Below are 19,726 nucleotides of genomic sequence, written 5' to 3' on the forward strand. Positions count from 1 at the left end.
TGCAGGGCCACCCTGAGCAGGGTGCCCAGCACCACGTCCAGGCACCTTCTGGAGATCTCCAAGGAGGAGACTCCACCACCTCTCTGGGCAGCCTGTGCCAGTGCTCAGCCACCTGCACAGCACAGAAGTGCCTCCTGGTGTTCAGACGGAGCCTCCAGTGTGCCAGTTTGTGCCCATTGCCTCTTGTCCTGGCACTGGGCACCACTGAAAAGAGCCCATCTCCATCTTCTGTGCACCCCCCCACCCTTCAGGTGTTTAGAGACATTGACCAGATCGCTCTGAGGCTCCCCTTCAGGCTGAACAGTCCCGGTTCTCTCAGCCTCTCCTCACAGGAGAGGTGCTCTCCTCGGTCATATGGGTGGCCCTCTGTTGGACTCTGGTGTGCCCATGTCCCTCTAGCACTGGGGGGCCCAGAACAGGACACAGGACTCCAGGTGTGGCCTCACCAAGGCTGAGTTGAGGCGAAGGATCACATCTCTCGGCCTGCTGGTGAGACTTGGCCTAAAGCAGCCAAGAACAGAATTAGCTGATACCTGAGGTATTGCAAGACACCTACACAGCTGAAGCAGCTTGGCCACACATGAGGGAGGACACGATTTCACCTGATTACATTCAAAGACATCATTAACACCTTGACACTGCGAGAGCAGTGATGTTCCTGAAGGCCAAAGCAGCTGGTGACTGAGCAACCAGGTCTGGTCTGGAGAGGGGCCCAACTTCCAGAAGATGCAACAGCCTTGTTCACTAGAAGCATGATTTGGGGGATGATTCTCTTTTCAAAACTTATGCCCCCCCAATGTATTTATTGCGGTATATAGAAAGCACGCGGCTATTCTGTTAGGCAGAAGCCTCAGCAGAGCAAGTCCTGCACCAGCACATGGCATCATAAACAGTTCCTGCAGGAAGAAGTATGCAGACTAAGGCAGAGGGAAATAAAGATACAGCTGAGATGGTTGGTTTTTAAAGAGCATTTTTGGACACAAACTGAGTTTTAAAGAGCATTCTTTCTCCCAGTATTGGAGACCAGGATACATCACAGCAAACTTTATCTGACTAGGGGAACTGAGAGCACCCAGCTGCACGCATGGTTAAAGTGCTGGACTATTTCGATTTCTGGCTATGGAACTTAGATTCTACCTTGTCCAAAAAATTCCCCCTGCCTTTTTTTTTTTTTTTCCCCAGATGGGAAACAGAGACTAATTTCTAGCCAAACTTTAATCATTTTCCAATGTTCAGATCTGGCAGATTGAGCAGCTTGAATATATTCACTTTAGCTAAACAAACAGATATATTCTCAACGAAAAAGAAGTCCAGCAAAACATCCATAAACATCCATTTTTCATGTCCTTCAGATTTAATTTGTCTAACACGCCAGTTCCTAGAGAATTAGTACATTGTTTTTCTGTTCTTAAATATAGTTTTGATTACAACCAAATTCAGATTCTCTCTCTCCCTGTGTTATCTTTATTCTGAAAGCTTAATTATGTCTTCCTACATTAGCGTTCCTCTACCTTCCAGTGCATTCTCCCTTTCTCAGATACATTTCCAGCTGAGATGAATGAAATAAAGGAGGAGCTGGCGCGTGCAAGGATGGCAGGTTGTCTGCAACTTAATCATTTTTATATTAATGCATTCACACCTGCTATATGAAGCTTTTAATGAAGAGCAGATAACAGTTGCAGGATATGGCCTACATACTTGTCTCAGTGTCTGCTGCTTGCTAGGAATTGCATTTCCACATAGTCGAGATGCCTGCAGTTGTTTTCATGATGCCTACAACTGCTGTGTACAGCAGTACTCACTCCGGGATGGACTCTCTGCATTTGTTCCTTTACTGAAAGCTGCCTGTGATTGAACCAGAGGGTGATGATTTCTTTCATACGTTTTGTTTTAATTCACTCCCACCCAAGCCAAACTGTGCCACGCTGGATGGTTCACAACTGCTATGGCCAAGGGCAAAAGAAAAGCAGCCTCAGTTCCCAGCATTACTTTCCCAACACCACCAGCTTACCCTGTAGGGCGGCAGGCTCCACAGCTTAGCAGTCAGCTCTCCCACCATCCTATCTGTCAGGTTCTGGAAACCACTTTAATGTGAAAAGGGGGTGATAATAGCACTCTGCTGTGATGAAAGGTGCAGTTTTCTAAATTGGCATTGCACTTCAACATTGTAGCAACACAATGGAGGACATTCTTTATTCGTATGCAACCTACCTGGAGATATCACATGTGGAAGCCACTTCTGAAGCTGCTTCTTCCTGTAAGCTACCAGAGGAGGTGAGATACCATAGCAGCTGATTCAGAAATGACTTTAAATCAGATGATTTCTACAGTTTGTCTGTCTTTCAGAAAACCAGATAGCTCTCAGTCTTGCCCTACTTTCAACAGCTTTACATTTTTGAACATTAAATAAGCTGAAGGCATCTCCACGACAAGGAACCACAATTCTTAGGGCATTTCTTGCATGCCAGTGGGAATTCTGAGCAAAGGAGGCTCTCATCTCTTGCAGCATTATCCCCTAAAGCTTTCTGTAGCAGCAAGCATTACATTTATACAAAAATTAAGTTACAAGAATTCTTTTCTCTTCAGTTATCTAGAAATTCAGGATAATATCCTAAATAAATCAGCCAAGGAAATCTCTTTTTAATGAAGACTGTGTATAAATTTAAACTAGAAACTCAATTTGGTCATTTTCTCCTCATACTTCATCCTTTATTCAATTAAGAGGCACACAGATTTTTTAAACTGAATTTTGTTGAAACTGCTACTGCTGTAAATCTCAAAGAAGAACTCTTATTTCTCTCTGCACTCTTTATGTAGTAGCAGCTCCTTAAACCATATAAAACAAGTGGGCCAAGTTCTCTCCCATAGTATTTAATGAAGTTCAGACGTGTCTGAAGGAGTAGCATAAGGATGAATCAAACTCACAGTCCGTATAAAGCAGGAATTATATTCCAGCCTTGACCCATTACATCACTAAACCAGCAAACCTCTTTCTTGACCTTTTATATTGGATTTACCTGGAAGAGAGGACAAATAAAATTTAGACTGAAGCTTTGAAAGCCTGCAGCCTAAAAGTGAAGTCTTTTTATTCCACAGACCAGATTTTGCCAAACTCTTTCACAAAGGTCACAAGAACATTAAACTTATGTCCCATAGCCAGAAAGCATCTAAAAGGCATCTCATGACTTGATGCTTCAAGGACAAAACACAAGTGATTGGTGGTGGTGCAGAAAAATGCCCATCACACAGATTACTGCAGCAGAAACCCAAACAACTTAAATATATGGCTTCAGCAATGCAAGGCAACGCCAGTGCCTCGGCAGCCAGTATATCTACTTTATGTCAATATGTGATTCAAAGGGAAAACAGAACCCAGTGATGCTTTGGGTAAACACCAACATGACAGTTACTGTTGTGACAGATAAAGAAGGGACTAAATCAGAGCAGAGAGGATGCTCGGTACATCTGTGACTGAGAAGATACAAAACAATAAAAGTTTCCTGTAGGAACGACAGCAGAGATCAGAAAAGAAAACTTGTGAAGTCAGCAGGGAGGGCTGCTGGAATGGCTCTTACAGAAAAGCAGAAATGGGGGAACTACAAAGCTTGAGAGCTATTATCTTGGAGCTCATGTAAAAGATCCAAGGTGAGGCTGTAGAGGAACCTATACTACCCATGCATCAAAGACCTCTCCGGAAGATTTGTAACCTTGGGCAGAGATCATCTCTGTTAGACAAAACCGACTTGGGGCTAGTCTGAAACAGGAGACTGATTTCCTTTGGCAACTCCTGATCACAGACCTCACCAGTTCCTGCACAGCATGCCAGACTTATTTGACATAAGAGCTGATATACATCAACCTGTATTTTTAAATGAAGCAAAAAACATTCCAAAGCAAACAGCAAACCCTCTCCTGAAGATGCTTATCCCACTTGTGAGAAAACAACCAACCGACCCATGACTGATGTTGTTCGTTACGTTCTGCCACTGCTGGGAACACTGAAGATATACCCGCTGCTCTCACAGTGACATGTAGAAAACGGAACTAGATTTAACCTAAATCACTCAGGTTCTGGTAATAGTCTAGCTGTATTATTATAAATGGCAGCATAACTAGCTTTCCCTACAAAAGAACAGTGATTGCAGCATATGCAGCATAAGAACTTACACAGAACAAAAGCACTGTGTTTTGGTATTTACTTAACAGTACAGTATAGACTGAGCAGTCTTCTAAACATCTTTGGGTTGTACCACAGGAAGAATGGCAAAACTGCACTGAAAAAAAAAACCCTGTTTAAATGATAATGCTCCCCAAACTCTGTGTTGGACTTTACCCTTTCCATTTTCCAGCCTGGAACTTGCAGGAAGTCAGAGCAGAGCAGCAGAACTTCCAGATCAGCATCTGAGAAGTTCCCTTCCTCAGTGGTCTTGCGATTTAAGATGCACACAGAACAGAGCACTTTTGAAGCAAGTCTTTAATATTTTAAGAGAGAATTCTTTATTCACGGAATATGCAATAACTCTTTCCGAACGATATGCAAAAATAAACCCCAAAATTCTAATGAAGATACAGAGGAAAAAAAAAGGCAGCACAGCAGTGTTCCAAGAGAATACATAATTCACAAGTTTAAAATTCAAGTACTCCCTTCCTATGCCTGAAGCTCTCTTAAAATATTAACAATCAAATCTCTTCGGTAAGTGTACGGGGTATACTTTATTCTGAACCAGTGCCTTGGGAACAGGTTACCACTTGGGGCATACATTTTCATCCCTTCTTTGCCCATCAGAGCACGAAGAATTCTGTTGCGGGACAAGATTTTATCATAGAATTCCACCCCACCTCTGGCATAGTCTTTGGAAACAGTAGCTGCATTTCTGTCAGCCTTGCAGTCTAGGTAATAGGTCACAGCATCATAACAAACGTAGTAGAAGATTAGTCCAGCGGCGGCAACTGTGAGGTTACAGATGCTGCGAAGTATCGTGGGGCCAGTAGATAAACCCAGAGCTATCTTTACGCCTACCCCACAGAGACACGTACCAGCTAAACAAACTGGAGCCACAACTGCCCTTGCTAAAGGGCTGCTGTTCTGCAGATACACAACTTCTCGGGCAATTGCAAACTTCTGTGCTTCAAGTGAAAATGTCAGAGCTTCCTTCAAAGCAACACCTTCGTTGCTCTCCCAGTCTACCTCTTTGCCATTGATCACAACAACGTGGTTAACTATTCCTTTTTTGTCCTCAGCTGTGCTATCAAAATTAGGAGGTATGCCCACCAAAGAACCCGCAGGCAGCCAGGGGATTCCAGCACTGACTGGGTGGAAGCCAGAAGCTGCAAAAGCTCGATAGGAGTCCGTGGACTTCACATCAGTATCTTGAAGGACATCCTGAAAGACACCACTGAGCCTCTGTGAAAGCTCAGCTGGCTGCCCATCTGACCAGCACTCATGCAACAGTTTGAACGTCTGCTCAGGAAACGCATGATAGGAAAGGTTAGCGCCAAACAGTCCCACGCAAGAAGTAGCCAACAAAGTGATCTTGCGCTTCTTTACCCACACCGATGCCTTCCGCAGGAATTGCACTCCCATAGTCAACTCCTAACCTGTTCGTAACACAAAATCAGGAATTAAAGCGTGCATAAGTGTGTTTCTCATCTATGCAGCATTTTAAAAACAAAACAACATGAGAAACAGCAGAGTACAATAACCAATGAAACAGTAGTTTACATTAACAAAACACAAAATACTTCTACAGAGAAAGTGATACTCACTAATTCTGGGGCCTCTGAACAACACAGGATAATTGATACGAAGAATTAACTTCTCCATCTCCTCCAGTAAATCAATTTATTGCCGTAAAGCCAATAATAAAGCCACCATATGACCTCCTCCCCCCAGCAATCAATACACATTCTGTATTTACCCAACACACATATCTACTCCTTGCCATCACAGCCCTATCATTGCAGTCCACTACAGCAACAGACTGTAGATATTAAGGCCAGAAAGAGACAATAATTAATCTCTAACCTCCTCGATAGTACATAGTAATTTTACTTAGTTGCCTCAACACTGCCCTTGGTAACTTGAGCTTGGCTACAACATCCAAAACGGGATCATATCTTCATTTGAAAATTTCAGGAGATGGAATATGCCTTTGGAGTTCTTTCTAATGGATAATCCACTTCAATGTGAAAATAAAAATAAAGAACAGTATGAGTTTCCTCTACTTTTTCCAGATTTCAACTACCTGGCTATGGTTCTAGCTTACTCAGCAAACAGCTATTTCCAAAAAGAACATGCTTTTAATGGCAACTTTTAAATTTTTTTTCTCTAAAATAATTTGTCTGACAAATAATTCATGCAATCCAGAACATAAACTAGAACAGAAACTGTTTCAGGGTAGATGAATACCCTGTGACTCTTTAAATAAGCAGATAAATATAAAAACTTTCAAACCTGCTAAATCCTTCAGCTCAAGAGTCCTGCTTCCCTTTGGGAGTATCAGTTCCTTTCATGGACCGAGCCATATGATGTGTTCTGCCCAGGAAAGCTCCAATCTCTTAAAAAATCCCAGAGGCTACAGAATTCTCTCCTAAAATGATGCTATGATAAAGATATAAAAGCTAATTAGGCACTTAAGTCCCATGTCTATCAGTGATAATTGGGTGCCCCTGTTTCCATTTGCATCTCGCAATGCCTCTTCTCTCAGAGCTTTACCACACGAGTTGCGGAGAATCCTGCTGCAGCTGTTTAAGACGTGACTATTTCCAGCTGTCCTTACAGGAAGCCAAGGTGGCAGAAGGAAACTGTGCTTTGATACAGCCACCAAGGTCTTAGCGTAGAGCACCATCAAAGGTGGGCTTCAGCTATGCCGCTGGGCTTTGTACTGCAGCAGCTGAAACACAGACATTTACTCTTTTCTTCCACTCGGGCTGAACAATAACCTCCCACAGAGGGTGGAGTGGACGACTGGGGGCTGTAACATCATAAACCAGCACTGCATGATATGCCAGGATACACCAGTCAGGATCAACAGCAAATGAATATTAACCACAGGGAAACAAAAAGGTGGTGCTTTAATGATATGTTATTACTACTCCTTCCTATGAAGCTCTTTCAAACTATAAATTCACCAGGGGAAGAATAACCTTGTTTAATGTTTATACTGCACTGAACACATACCGAGTGCTTTAATAAAAACAATGATGCATGTAAGCATACAATAATTTAATTTGTATTTCTTAGCATAATAACTAGTGGTGTTCCAACACTGCTGAAGACCGGTGGTGGTGATTTGTTAGACAAAGTTATTTAAGAAAAACATGCTAAAGCGACGAAAGCTTGGGTGAAACACAATTTCAAGAGTTAATATCCTCCATAGTGGAGCTATAAAACAGAAAATGTTAATATTAAACCCAAACGATCTCTTGGGAGTTAATGACCTCTTGGCAAATCTAGACTGGTAGTCTAGATCTGATTGAAAAGGTCATGCCATTTACAACAAGGGGGCAGCACTTCAAAGGGTGTGATTATATGAAGCCTCGCACTTGACTCACATATGAAGCTGAGCCAAGGACTTCCCAAGTTTCTCCCACTCACATGAGAGCAAGCTCTTTTTCAGGCTGGCTAACAGACCTTTGTAAGATCAGAAACAGAGCAAGGAAAAAATTACTCCCTCAGCTCATGTACAGCACGGGAAAGGCCAGACCACACTGAAAAATAGCATAGCGTCCATTCTTGTATGATTAAATGGTGCTTGCCGAGCACACGGGATGCTCAATATCACACAGTCAGCGACTCGCATGCCCCAGGAACACCTGGACAGCTGGGTGAACCGCAGGAAAGCGGGCCAGGAAGCGCTGTGTTTATCTGCACACTTCTCCTGAACAGCCACAACAATGGGATGCACCTCCACGGCACAAGGCACGAACACCTGCTTCCCTGCACAACTAGGTTTCTTCCTGCTTCGATCGGAAAAATTCTAACAGTTGCGACAGTTGTTAAGCCCTTTTTAATTATGCTTTGTGCAGGTATGGTTTCAAATCTTTGTGAACAGCCCCCTTGCAGCCCATGCTGTAATTTTGACTGGATTAAATCCTACGGTCCTGCCACCAACCTAAAGCAGGAATAAGCTGGAAATGCCACCAGCCTATTCATTTCTCGTGATGGCCAATTCTCCTGAAAATAAAAGAAAAAATGTCTTCAAAACCTGTCAGCACTTGTGCTTTCAAATCTTCCCCTAGGTTCATTGCAAATTTTTCTGTTCATGCAAATCACACTCCAGCCCCAGCTGTGTATGGCATTTTTATCCATAAACTTTCCTCAACTTACTTGTAAGGAAGGCAACCAGAAATGACAAGGCAATTTATACGGACCATAGCCTGTAAATTCCTATTCATTTAGTTAGTTCTGGTAAAGTCACATCAGAACCTGTATGCTGGCCTCCCCCAAGGGCTGAAATACTATTTAGCACGCTGTGGTTTTATGGGCACTCATTCAAGCAAATTCACTGGAGCCTGTGAGACTTTTAGTTGCAAAAGTTCAAAATGTGGGCTAGCCACGCAGCTTTTGTCCTTGCGTTTGGATGGAGTTTTTTTTTTGTTTGTTTGTTTGTAATTTTATGGAGAAGAGGGGAAAGCCCAACTTAAAACATGGTCAGCAAATAGAGTGAAACCTCGACCTGCCTTTAGGGCTCAGGATTTCAAGGCTCCCTTACAAAAATAATTAAAAAATAAAAGGGGGGGGTTGGGGGGGCGCTAAAAAAAGGCTTTACGAAATGGTATTGAGGGGTGGCCGATGCCTTGCATCCCAGCCCAAAGCCGGGCCCCGACCCATGGCGCCCCTGGGGCCGGGGCCGGGGCCGGGGCCGGCCTCGCAGCCGTCCTGCCCTCCGCCCGCCCCCGCAGAGCCCCGGGGGCAGCCTCCCCACCCCGAGGGGCGGCCGGCCCCAGGCACGTACCGACGGCTTCGCCTCCCCCCGCCCGCACCTACCGGGGCTCCGCGCCGCGGCCGAGGCGGGGCTCCCCGGGCAGCGGCCGCCCCATTGCCGTCAAGAGGGCGGAAGGGGAAGGGAAGGGGCGGGCCGCGGCGCCATGGCGGCCGGGTTCCCCTTCAGGGGCCCTGGGTGGCCGGGGTTGTGCTTTTCGCGGGGCGTTTCGCAGCTTGAACGCCCCTCTTCCCACCGGGAGCGGGTCTCCAAAAAGCGCAGCCGTGCTTAAAATGGCACCCCGAGGCGCAGCACAGCAGCCTGGCTGCATCGCCTGTTTGGTCCCGCACGCAGCTCTCCAGCCAGCGCTGGTTTGCTCCTCGGCAGTATTTTGGGCTTGTTGCACTCGCAAAGCTCGTGGATGATCCCTGGCCCCAAGCACATCAGAGACAAAACCCCCCGTGGGGGAGATCTGGCCAGCCATCGCTCCCTGCCTGCCACACGGAGGCAAAGAGCAAGGCCTCGGACACCCCAGGCACCTCATCCCCTGGGCATGCGGCCTGCCGGCCCCGCCAGCCCTGCAGCCACACAGCGCCCTGTGCTGCTGCCCCCAGGGCCCAGAAACCCGCAGCAGCTGTTGAAGCGGCTGGTGGTGCCAGCTGGAAGAGCCACGGGTCTGGCACGCTGGGGACAGCTGTGCAAACCCCATCCAGCTCAGCAGCAAGCAGCCATCGTGCGTGCAGAGACACTCCCAGCCTTGTGTTAGCACGGAGCAAGCCCAATGGTGTCACATAAGGGAAAACTTGTGTTTTTTCTGCTTAAACATCTTTTTTATATATGTTATCAATAGATGCCTTCCACTGTAGAGGCAACAAAGGGCAACAAAGATGGTGAAGGGTCTAGAGGAAAAGACACATGAGCAGCAGCTGAGGTCCCTTGGTTTGCTCAGCCCAGAGCAGAGCAGGCTGAGGGGAGGCCTCATGGCGGCCTGCAGCTCCCTCACGAGGGGAGCGGAGGGGCAGGCGCTGAGCTCTGCTCTCTGGGGACAGTGACAGGACCCGAGGGAACGGCATGGAGCTGGGACAGGGGAGGGTCGGGCTGGGTGTTAGGGAAAGGTTCTGCACTGAAAGGACAGCTGGGTGCTAGGACAGGCCCCCCAGGGAAGTGGTCACAGCACCCAGCCTGACAGAGTTCAAGAAGCATTTGGACAATGCTCTCAGATACATGGTCTGAATTTTAGTTAGATCTGTATGGAGCCAGGGGTGGGACAGCATGATCCTTGTGGGTCCTTTCCAACTCAGAATATTCTATGATTCAGTGATGGTACAGGAACACATAGTAAGAACGCATTCAGTGGCATAACTAACATCTGCCACGTATGATTTGTTTTCTGTCATCCCTAATAGGAAAATAGCACATGCAATGCTTTTTATTTGTTATATGATTTATGATTTGCTCAAAGCAGATAGCAGCCAGTACAGTTTCTCAATATTCCTTCATGAGTTCGTTCTACAACCTGGAACCTCTAAGAAAGCCCAGAGCAGGTCTGCCTTTTCCTTGAAAGCTCAATTTTGCTGGCGTATCAGGGGTGGTGGGTCACAGAGTAGCACATTAAGGCCAGTTAAGATCTGGCTTCTGAGCACATGGCTCCATTAAGGTCAGCCTTGCCCTTGAGTTGTATGGTCCTTGCGAAACAAGAACACAAGAGGATGGCTTTCAGCCACCCTGGAATTTCATTGGGGTGGTGTATACTGGAAAACTGGTTTTGCCTCTTCTATAAGAAAGGTATGCATTGGTGCTTTACAGTCATTTAAAAGTGTCCCTTCACACTGAACAGTCAACTAGGTAATCAGTTTTAACAAATCAAGTGGACAATGTTTTTCAGTGAGTTGAAACACAGCAGAATAAAAATAAAAGCAACCCACTGTTTGGATTAAATTTGGATTAATTTTGAAAGTTCTTTGTAGCAGCACCTGATAAAGGCATCTTTTAATCAGTAAAGGTTCAGTTCTCTGAACTTCTGAGATTTGCCTTCACATAAAAGGATTAATATCGTGAACTAAATACTTCAGAGTTTTCATTCAAATTGAGATCTTCTGCCACAACTTCTATGAAAGTATCCTAATAAAGATGTCAGTTTGATCTTTTCTCTACTTGATGATCTGCTTGTCCCCAGCATTACAGAAATGCTAGTGCTAAATAGACATGGCCAGGCCTAGCCAGCATCTCTCCCTGCTGTGAACAGAGGCTGTTAATGACAGCCTTGGTTTTAACTTCCAATGAACAAGTTGCTAATTGCTAAGAAAACACATTCCTATGTGAGAGGACACATTTCTAGCCTTAGGTTATGGTTTTATGTAGTATGGCAGATTAACAATTTGCTGCCACCCAAAGGGAGAAGTCAGGGAAAAGATCTTACCGTCCCCACCTGTCTCCCTTTGACCCGCTTATGTTTTCTAGATCTGGCATTCATTAGACCCTCTTGTGAACTACTTTTAACCATTATCAGCAGAAAACATGCTAATAGGAGAACAAACAAAAGCAACAACAAAAACCAAAACACCTACAATCATTTTCTTCTAGGTTATTGAGTTGAATGGGATCATAGAAAAGTCTGAAGAGTGCCAGGGCTGTAACAAGGTGGGAGGCAGCCAGAAAAAAAGGGGGATGAGGGGGATGTCTCCCCCTTTATCAGGGGAGAACTTTAATAGCCATGGGTCTGCAGCCTCAGTGTGTAGCTTCATCATCCGCCAAAATTTACCATTTGTAAATAGGTATTGAAATTCATCCTCCATACAGAAGCACAAAGAAATAATGCATGCAGATGAGGGACTTCTTGAGACTAGACCATACACTAACCAAAACACACGGAGTGATGATGGATTTTGAAAGCCTGAGAGTTGCTAAGACTTACCCTAGTGGTGAATTTGGATGGAAGTTGGATAGGCTTGTTCTTTCTGAAAGGTGCTTCTGCCTTCTGTACCAGCTAGAGATGTCTGGAGACCAATGGTTTCTTATGCAAAACTCTAGATGCTGGCTCGGTATTACATTCAAACCATAGTTTCTCTTAAATGCTTTATAATAAATATGACTGTGAAAAGCAGAGATCCCAACTTTACTAAGCAGCACGTTGGCATGATTCTGGTTTCAAGCAGGAGCTGCTACAGAACAGAAAAGGAAGGAAGACTGGAGTGCACCCTATTTCTGTTGTATAAGCACATCATTAGTCAGGAAACAAGGGATACAGACCACTTTTAAATTAGCCTGCTAGGTGGTGCTGTAGGACATGCTCTAAGTTACTCATTCAAAAATAACAGTTCTGTCTGATGTTTTACCAGAAGAGAGAGAGATGCCTACCATTACCTGCTTCTCTAATTTACAAATTTTGTGTAAAACCTTGTTGCTACATTAGGTGGAATGTTGATTTTTAAGTACAGAACCGAGTCTCATTGACTTCTATATATCTTAATGCATGTATGCTCACATTCTGTTCTGCTAATGTGATCTCCGAAGTAAATATGGTCAGTTAACAAATGTCCACCAGTCTGAGAGCAACATTGCTTTGGTGCATAACAAAGAGTAGTGTTTTGTAAGACTAACACCACCAAAAGAAGAAAACATTTTGCAGAAACTATTAACAATTTTAATAAAATTATAGCAATGAGGTAATCTTAGCATGCATACTGTCCAGCAGTGTGGGATACAACTGCACTCCTGTACTGTAGGATTTCACTATGGGCTCAGCACAGGTTAGAATCTACATTTTCCCTTTCATTAAGGTTTGGCTGGAATACCAGAAGCCCTGCCAGTCTTATGCTGATAATCAAAGACATATGTAAAAAGTAGTAGGATGAAAAGTTCCTGTCTCCTTGTTAAGTGCTTCATGTAGAAAAGGATGATCTGTTCCCAACTCTTTATCTTATTCCTGGGATGTGCGTATGTTCTTCAAGATAAATACATAGCTTGTACTGCCTCTCAGGATGGGTGATATCTAGTAAATAGTGAGCATTCAGAAACCCAACTGTGGGAATAGAACGGGGAATTACATTTCTGGTCTCAGATGAAACCTTCAAACCCTGCTATTCAAGAACGAAAAGATTGTGCCTTTGGAGTTGGCAGGTATATTGATCAAAGTAATTAAAAGTACTACAAAGAGTCTACAGAGGGCCTGGGAAGAGATTCTCTTCCCCATGTACAATAGTTTGGAATCAGTCAGGGATCAAAAGCTAGCAGTGTTTTAGAAGGCAGCAGTGAGGCTGTGAGGCATTTTGCCAGCAACAAAACTGTGGGACTGACTTTGTTTCCACTCAAACACTCTTGGCATTATATTTTACAGTATTCCTCTGCTGGTCTAGATCTACCTAAAACTCAGGAGGGTTCTTTGTGAGAAAGGGAAAACATGCAAGTGATCATGTTTTTATCGCTTAGCTTTTACATTTTCAGATGCTGGGACCAATTGTACAAGCTCCTCTAGCTCTAACCAGATACACCAGAAGTTGGAAGGTTTGTGGTAGAGTATTCTCTGTAATCAGAGATTTTAACTGTATTCATTAAAAAATCCTGATCTGAACATACATTGCAATTTCTCCTGAGGCTAACAGACGTAACGTGGATGCTGGTGGAAAGTTTGGATACCGGAAGCAGAGAGCTGAGGGGGAAAACCACCTACAGATTCTGGCCAAATCAATTCATGCTGAACTCCTTGGTCGTTCAAGTAGCCTGCTGCTATTTTAAACTGATTCAGGTCTATCCACGTTGTGCAGACAGATGCTATACCAGACTGCATTTTAAATGGCATTAGATTCTAGTCACATTACAGACATCACCGTGATACCATTTGGCAAAATCAGAACAAAACTCACAAACAAAAGCTGATCATCCAGCCTGGGATTTCTTGTCAGTCCATACAAGCCAAACTTGCTGTACCCAGGACAGTTGCACATTGTCTATAGCAGATATAGTATCTGTCTTTAAGAGCTTTGGTCCTGCAATTAGCTAGCTATAGTGAAAGGAAGGTAGCTATAGCGAATTAAAGTGTCACATATCTTCACAATACAGCTAATGAGCACTACTTCCCTTCAGAATTAGAAGCAGCCTGTCTTGCAAAGGATGTCATTTCTTAGAGGCAACACCATAATAATTAACATACTTAATCATAATTATGTAGCCTCCATAATACTATACTTACCCTTCCTGATACTCTTACTCCAAAATTAATGATATTTGACAGGAAGCAGAAATTGGGGCTCTTTCACTAAGACAATCAGCCTAGTTCCTCACCAAGCACTGCTCCATGGTGAAGAGATTTTGCCAACACTATGATCATCCATGTCTGAAAAAATCAGGTGGTCATCTTCTTGATTTGCTAAAGTTTTCACGCACTCGGACTCATTTCTCAATAATTTTGGCAGATTTCAGCAAAAACTCCAAGAACTGTTATCTTCTAAGGCCACATTTCACAGACAAAACACTGTTATTATACTTCGAATTTGTTAGCACCCACAGGGTAAAGCAGAATGTAAAGTCCCTGAAAGAAGTTGCCTTCATAGCCTCAGTAAAGCACATGTGCAAGTCTGGGGTCCTTTAGCAATGCACACTGCATAAGGATGTGCAAGGAGGTGTCTCTTGCCTCTAGTATTTAGACTCTAAAGATCAGATTATACCAAGAGAGGTTGGATGAAGGAATCTAATCAGAGATGCCGTATCTTCAGTGAAATATCTTGATTTCAAATGTTTGAAGCCTACAAAGAGCTCTGTGTACTCCTGGCACAGGCACAGCCCACACATTCCACCCTGAATCAAGTCAGCTGAAAAGACATCCCAAATCTGGGGCAAGGTTATCAATAGAAACATGGATTAAATGCAGAGGAAATGCAAACTTTAACATACAAGTGAGAACTACTTAGAACAGGAATACTTTTCTGTTTCCACTGAAAATCCAACATTCTCTTTTTGTTTCCCTACAGATGGCCAGCTTGCTCTGTACTACCTGGAAAGCTAGACACCCCCAGTCCCAACCTCTGGAGTTTGTAATTTAAAAATAAGTTGTATCTTGCTACATATTTCCACCCATCTCTCCACCTCCCCTCTCCCCCCCAAAGTTGCATCTATTTTTTTCCTTAGTCAGAAAATCTTAGCTAGAATACTTTAAGAAGTCATCATGAGAAGATGGGATTGTTCATAACTGTGACCCACATTTTTTCTTGGAGAGCACATTTGACTGAAAAAAAAGGGACAGCTTCTGTGTGGGAGCAGATTCAAGTCTTACACAGGGTGTATAAAGCAGAGAACAGCCACAGTAAGCCAAGGCTGTTCTCTATAAACCAATTGCTCTGCCTAACCAGGTGCAATCTGTCTGCTTTGACAACGTGGTATGTGTCTGTGTGTAGGAGGGGAGGGGTCTGGTCCCACACTGACTCTGTTCTCAGGGAAAAGCAGGGCATTTGGCCACCGAGCAGTCTGTGTTCCTACCACATCAGTCACTTAAAGATCCCACAGTACTTTAATAACCATGTCTGAGCCGTTCATCGGACTACATGGACCCCTAAGACTAGATGTCTTGTAGCTCTAAATGTGAGTGGGTCAACTTTTATGTTCTGCATCCCTGAGTTAAGCTTTGTAGAGATCCTCTCTCAGAAGTCTGAATAAGGTGATTCAATCCAAAATTGCTCACGCCCACTTAAGCAATAAGTTTGATCAAAAATAGACAGGTTTGTTTACATTTTTAATCAGCATTTAAATGCTAGATCATTACTTTATTTAAATACTAGCTTCCCAGATAAATTGCTTTTTCAGAATAATTTTAGGCCAAAATAAGATCTTGATACCACACTATCAGGTTCATTTTTACATCTTCTCCTACTCAATCACATGATGCTGGTGATGTCTGATGAAGTTTATGCTATGCACTGTAAAGCTGGTTCAAAGCATAAGCACTCTATCTACAAATGGAAGCTCAAAAGAAAGAGGCAGTGGGTACATTTCAAAATAAACACTGAAGATCTGCACAGCTGATTCAGCATCCAAGAATCCGATTGCCATCTACTGTCACTCCCCAGAAAATTCCTATGCCATCCTCTAAGAGCTGCCTAAAACTGCAGTCACATTCCAGGTCTGAATACTGGAAAGTGAATTACCACAGGTTCAGCATTACTGGAAGTGCTAAAGCATGATCACAGGATAAACAATAACTCTCTTGGATTCATTCATATCCACCAAATAGTGCTGCTTGAGGAGGAACTTTTCTGAAATCTGTGAGGCAAGCTTCAAGCCAGCCTACAGGCTCTGAAGGGGAATGTATGTTGGTTTGCAGGAAACATTTCTGTTTTAGAGAGGCTATTGTTTATACCACATTCTCCTCAAGAGGGTGTTACACCCTATACAAGTGTCCTACTGAGATGATGTTAATCAACCACCAAATAGATTGTTTATCCCCCAGTTAAAGATACTCTCCAAGGAAAGAATAAAAACAAGGGGCTGAGAAGGTCCATGGAGTGTGGTCAGGCTCACACACTACGTGCAGACGCACGGGTGCACAATATTGCGACAAAGAATATGCAGGGCAGGAACCTTGCTATTGTTAGATCATGCCTGCAAAAGCCCATTGTCACAGTAGTTAGCGTTTGTATATCACAGATCACACTTCAGAAAGTTGTGAAATTTATAATCTGCACTCTGAAATAGAAAACGTTAAATGCCAGGAATGGTTTGCATTCATCAGAAGTAATCTCCCTACTAATCTGGGGTTGATAACAGCGACTGATCTCACCTGTCATATAAGAATCGCACGAGCTGGAGAGTCAGTCAAAAAGCTAGAAGCTGTGTTTGGAGGAGCAGACCATGTTATCCACAAAAAACAAAGGATAAGTTATCATATATGAGATAACTACCTTGTTTACTAGCTTGCCATTGATAGTTTAGTGCTAAAAGCAAGGCTGAGAGCAGCCATGTCAAGCAGAACTGATATCTAAGTTGTTTTCAGTGAGCAACTTCACAGGCGTGTGATGACATCTAAAAGTCAGGTGAGAATGACTCATGGTGTCCTTAGCCCAAAAGTGGAACAAAGGTTTAATAAATATATCTACTTCTGTCACGCGGCTTCTTCATATGAAGTTAACAGAAGAATGATTTAAGCTATTCAGCCAGAACAGATAAGCTTCTTCATTCAAGATAACTTGCATAGTCACACGTAGACATGACACTACAGCTGTGAAGCTGTCAATGAGCACACACCAAGCTTATTTGGATAACAATTTGTGTGTCCTAATGAATAACTGAAGTGATTGATAAAGCCCGTTGTCTCCAGGATTGGCCATAGAAGAAGGCAGTATAGCCTCAGAAAACATTCACTGTCACGCATATGATATTTTAGCTTGGGACAATGCTGATGGGTTTGGGGAGATGATACATAGAGCAGGAACCACATCATGAGCAGCTAGGGATTGCTGTTTAGTCTTCCTTGGCCTACAACCAGGCAGCCATCAGTTAAGATTAAATAGGTAGCAGGCTTTGCTAGCCTCGCAACAGGCAGAGCACTGTTTAGTCTGCATGCCTTCATGAGGTATGGCAGCCCTAGAAGGTCTATAGGGAACAGAAAGCCAGAGCCCTAAGCAACCTTCAAAGCAGCAAAGTTATCAACAGACCTTTTCCAAGCTCACATGAGCATAGCAGTTTTTATCACCTCTATTACTAAACAGGCTGATATAATATAAGCACACTTAGGCAAACAGCATTGTAACCAGCAAGAGCTGATGTTAGTTTACAAGCCACTTGGATATTCCAGTTTACTGTACTCAGGTATTGGTATTTCACCCGCTGAAGAGTTAAAGGGCATAGCCAGGATGACTATTACTAAATACAGTTGCCAACCTTACACTCCCTTATTTTTGCTTCATGCAAAGGAGCAACTAGAATGAACAGCTTGTATAGGAACATACAGACAGAATCTGTAGCCAAGAAAGAAGGAAAAAAATAAATAAAAAAATACCCCACCTCTTTGTGTTCTGGCCTTATCCATTATAATAGAGTAAGTTAGCAGCAGTAAGAAGATCTTCATTTACAGAAAAACCAGCAGAAGAGGAGAAAACAAAACATGTAATTTCTTCTTTAAATTTTTTCCCTTTCTTTTAAAACAGACACTCAGTTTGCCAGTAAACTCCCTCTCTCCCTTAAATCTCCCCAAAAGTAATTATGTGAGTCTCCTCAAGATCCAGGCCACCTGAGTCTTGTTTCCTTTCAATATGCATACTTGATAAGCATTAAGACCCACTTCTAAGGATTTGGTCAGTGGCTAATTAGTCATTTTGCACAAAAATCAAGAGTTCACTTGTATGCTTAATATTGTTTGTATAGGGGGAAAATGTCTAATAAAAACTCTGAACCTATAAACCCTGATAACAGCAACCACAGGGACAAAGGAGTCCTGACCTTCCTCCTCCTCTCCCAAAAAGCCAATGCCCAAAAGGTTCATCCTAATCCTTTTGTCTTTTCTTTGTCTCTACTATTAGCTGCTGTATTTCTTGCTTTTTTTTTTTCTACAAAGCTGTCTATGGTGCAAAATGTAGGCAATGTGCAATCTGAAATGAAGCCGCTTATTGCACAGAGGATGCCAAAATTAATAGCTCTGAATTTTAATGAAGACAGTCTTGATTTCTGTTCCAGTGGGATTGCAGGGAGTAAGTTAATATACATTAAAATAGAGGAAAAATAACTTTGTTAACTTTGTCTTTGTAGAGTTCATCTGTTTAAATGGCTGTAAAAACCTGGCTGAAATGGAAAAAAAAAAAAAAAAAAACCAACTTCCTAATTTTCAGAGACTACATGCCTCTGCTCCAACAACCTGCATCCCCAGGTTATTGCAGGTCCAGGCAAGGAATGTCAGAATGGGTTTATTAGGGGAAAGTTTGCTGTTTTCAGGTCATTTTAGAATCAATCTGTCCAAGCAAATCGTGCCTGACTAGCACCACCAGCTGAGCAGTCATGTCACCGTCTTTACCCTGCCAGAGGACCTCAGGAGTGACCTAGAGAGCCTTCCTCTAGCATGAAAGTCTGCGCTGAGCCCCTGCTGCCCACAAATACTATTTAGCATCCACTTGCAAGGCTTCTTTTGATTCCATATGCTAGCAGTCAGGCTGTGTTATTGGCAAAGGTATTGAATCAAAGCCTAAAAGAAATGGAAACTTTTGTTTGGACTCTAGTGGGCTTTCGGTCTAGTATAAGAAGAATAAAAGCTCTGAAGTAATAAGGCAAAATTTCAGACTTTCCACCCTGTATAATCTCTTTTAATTGGAGGTGTCCATTATTACAGTCATGTCCATCAGCTGCCAGCGAGCCCTGGGCACCAGGTAGCAGTTGAGAGAGGAGCTTCTGAACCCCATCTTTTGGGGGTGTTCATATAGCGCTGCTAGAAGAGGCACCAGCAGACCAGAGTTTTCTTGCCAGATTTCCTGGTGTTTTGTGGCCCAGTCAACAGGAAAAATGCATTTCTGTGTTTCCCAGTTTGTGGTTAAGAGGAATCTGCTGGTGGCATGGTCAGTAACCTGTATGACGAGAGAGCCGGGTAAAGTGAGCCTAAACCAACATGGGCTTAGCTCCATCACTTCTGCCAGGGCCAGTTTCATTTCATAACCCCCAATGACAGTGTCTTATGCACTTACACAGTGAGGAATCCCATTAATTGTGGTTAAAGACTTTGGTGCGGTCCATAAATCAGTTTCCACCTGATAGTTCTTAAGAGAAAGACTTCAGCTCTGGTACCAGAGGATCCTCTGTGGGCAGGACAGCTGGCAGTGCTCTGTCCCTGG

General features: G+C 43.5%; 1 protein-coding gene across 6 annotated transcripts; it reads right to left on the bottom strand.

Annotated features, from left to right (window-relative positions):
- Positions 1-4,473: 4,473 nt before the first annotated feature.
- On the bottom strand, positions 4,474-18,060 carry TMEM177 (transmembrane protein 177). Of its 6 annotated transcripts, XM_080600663.1 has the most exons (4): positions 8,990-9,024; positions 8,115-8,176; positions 6,455-6,601; positions 4,474-5,598 (listed from the first exon to the last, which is right to left on the bottom strand). In XM_080600663.1, exon 4 carries the CDS (start codon positions 5,582-5,584, stop codon positions 4,649-4,651), a length of 936 nt encoding a protein of 311 aa, XP_080456789.1. In that variant the 5' UTR covers positions 5,585-5,598; positions 6,455-6,601; positions 8,115-8,176; positions 8,990-9,024; the 3' UTR covers positions 4,474-4,648. The 6 variants fall into 6 exon arrangements, with proteins under 6 accessions (XP_080456789.1, XP_080456790.1, XP_080456788.1 ...); XM_080600664.1 differs by lacking the exons at positions 8,115-8,176; positions 8,990-9,024 and adding an exon at positions 17,916-18,051; XM_080600662.1 differs by lacking the exon at positions 8,115-8,176 and having other exon boundaries at positions 8,990-9,833.
- Between the last annotated feature and the right edge of the window lie 1,666 nt (positions 18,061-19,726).

Source organism: Anser brachyrhynchus (assembly GCF_964034855.1).
Source record: "Anser brachyrhynchus genome assembly, chromosome: 7".
Taxonomy (NCBI): domain Eukaryota; kingdom Metazoa; phylum Chordata; class Aves; order Anseriformes; family Anatidae; genus Anser; species Anser brachyrhynchus.

Coding starts and splice junctions, on each gene's coding strand:
- TMEM177 (XM_080600667.1), bottom strand. CDS start 5,584: ATGGGAGTGCAATTCCTGCGGAAGGCATCGGTGTGGGTAAAGAAGCGC.